Source organism: Gekko japonicus, unplaced genomic scaffold, assembly GCF_001447785.1.
Source record: "Gekko japonicus isolate JY-2015 unplaced genomic scaffold, Gekko_japonicus_V1.1 scaffold745, whole genome shotgun sequence".
NCBI classification, from domain to species: domain Eukaryota; kingdom Metazoa; phylum Chordata; class Lepidosauria; order Squamata; family Gekkonidae; genus Gekko; species Gekko japonicus.
The window spans coordinates 381,587-383,198 of record NW_015164690.1 but is presented as its reverse complement, the minus strand read 5'-3'; the positions used below and the strand labels follow the sequence as shown (position 1 = coordinate 383,198).

General features: G+C 55.0%; 1 protein-coding gene across 2 annotated transcripts in view; it reads right to left on the bottom strand.

Annotated features, from left to right (window-relative positions):
• ERF (Ets2 repressor factor) overlaps positions 1 to 1,612 on the bottom strand; it is a 31,489-nt gene that overhangs the window by 14,514 nt on the left and 15,363 nt on the right. Inside the window, exon 1 of one of the 2 annotated variants that reach the window (XM_015409391.1) lies at positions 264 to 329. The exons of the other annotated variant lie outside the window; for it this stretch is intronic. Within the exon in view, the coding sequence (XP_015264877.1) occupies positions 264 to 285 (22 nt within the window). The 5' untranslated portion in view covers positions 286 to 329. Of the gene's footprint in view, positions 1 to 263; positions 330 to 1,612 lie in introns of those variants that run through there. 2 annotated transcript variants of the gene reach the window in all.

Genomic DNA, 1,612 nt, shown 5'->3' with positions numbered 1-1,612 from the left:
TCCACTCCCCCCCCCAAAAATTAAAAGTCAGGGGTAAGATTCACCCCGCTGCTTCCACTCGCCTACACACCCGTCCCCAACTGGGTGCCCCCCGCACTCGGCCGACCCCCGGGGAAGGGGGAAAAAAACAACTTCGGCGCACCGATCCAACTTTCCAGCCCACGTGTCGCCCACCCCGCTCCGCACGCCCAGCGACTCCCCCTGCAAGGTGGGTCCCCCCCCAACCACTGTGTGGGGGAATCCCCCCCTTTCTCAGTCCCCACCTGCGTCCGTCGGGGTCTTCATGGCTCCTGCCGCTCGCAGCCTCCCAGCCGCCGGGTCGGTCTCGGGCTCTGGCCCCCCTCGCGGTCCCCCCCCTCGGCCTCATATGGAGCCGGGACGCCCACGCCCCCCGAGCGCACGTCACCGCCGCGTCGCCATGGACACGCAGGGCCCGCCCCCCCTCCCGGCCTCGGCTCCGCCCCCAGAGCGCGACAGGGGCCTTACAGAGAACAGGCGGAGGGCTGCCAGGGAAGGGAAGTTTGCATTTATGCACGCAAGCAGACACGGGTTGGGCGGAGAACGTCGGGAGGCGCGCACGCTTCCGGGCTCCGGCGAGCAAAACCCTCCTGCCGTTCGCTGCACAACCCTCTTTGCAAAAAATAAAATAAATTTTAAATAACGGCTCTTAACCGAGGTAACCCAACCCGGTGCGGGGGGCTGAGTTTTGCAACCTGGCTACCTTAATGTAAAATCCGTGCATGGATCTTGATGAGGGAATGCGCTAGCTGGCCTGCTGCCACCAGACGGAGGCGGCCACCGATTTTATTTTACTCGCCATGCAGTCACTGCTGACTTGAGGCCACCCCCCATGGGATTTTCAAGGCAAGGAGGTGGTTCGCCGTCGCCATTATTGTTCTCTTGGTGTTTTCATTAAATTATGCACTAATTGTATTTTTTAAATGGTTTATACGGTTGTAAATCGCCCGGAGCCCGCTTGCAGGTTGGGCAATTCATAAGACTAATAATAATAATAATAATTGCCTGCCTCTATGTCATGGCCCTGGTATTCCTTGGAGGTCTCCCAACCAAATACTGGCCAGGGCAGACCCTGCTTAGCTTCTGAGATCTGCTACCTTTTCTTTTTTTAAGGGGAAGGGGTGTTTGATAAATTTGCAGAAGAGGTTTGATAAATTTGCAGAAGAGAAGTCTGTCCACAGCCAGGTTATTGGGTCTAAATAGCCGTGGATAGAGGCAATGTTCCCTCTAAGCTGTGGTGTCTTGTGAGCAAAAATTCTACTTTGTGATCCAAGGTTGTGAGTGAGCAATTTGGCTGCTGCATAAATTAGTTGGCTCTGGAGCCGTCCTTTCTGAGCTAAGACAAAAATCTGTGAGCTGGAGGCTAAAAAACTGTGTGCTAGCTCACACTAACTCAGCTTAGAGGGAACACTGGCTAGAGAGCTCTTTTGACAATTCTGTTCTGCAAGTTACTGGGGTTGTTTAAATACAGCATGGTGTTTTACCAGCTAAAAGGTATCTGCCCCCAAGAAGGCTGCGGTCTAAAATATGGCACCCAAGACTCTCTGCGTCGGTGTACTTTGGCAGCCACGGGAGGGGATGGTCATAGGGAAAG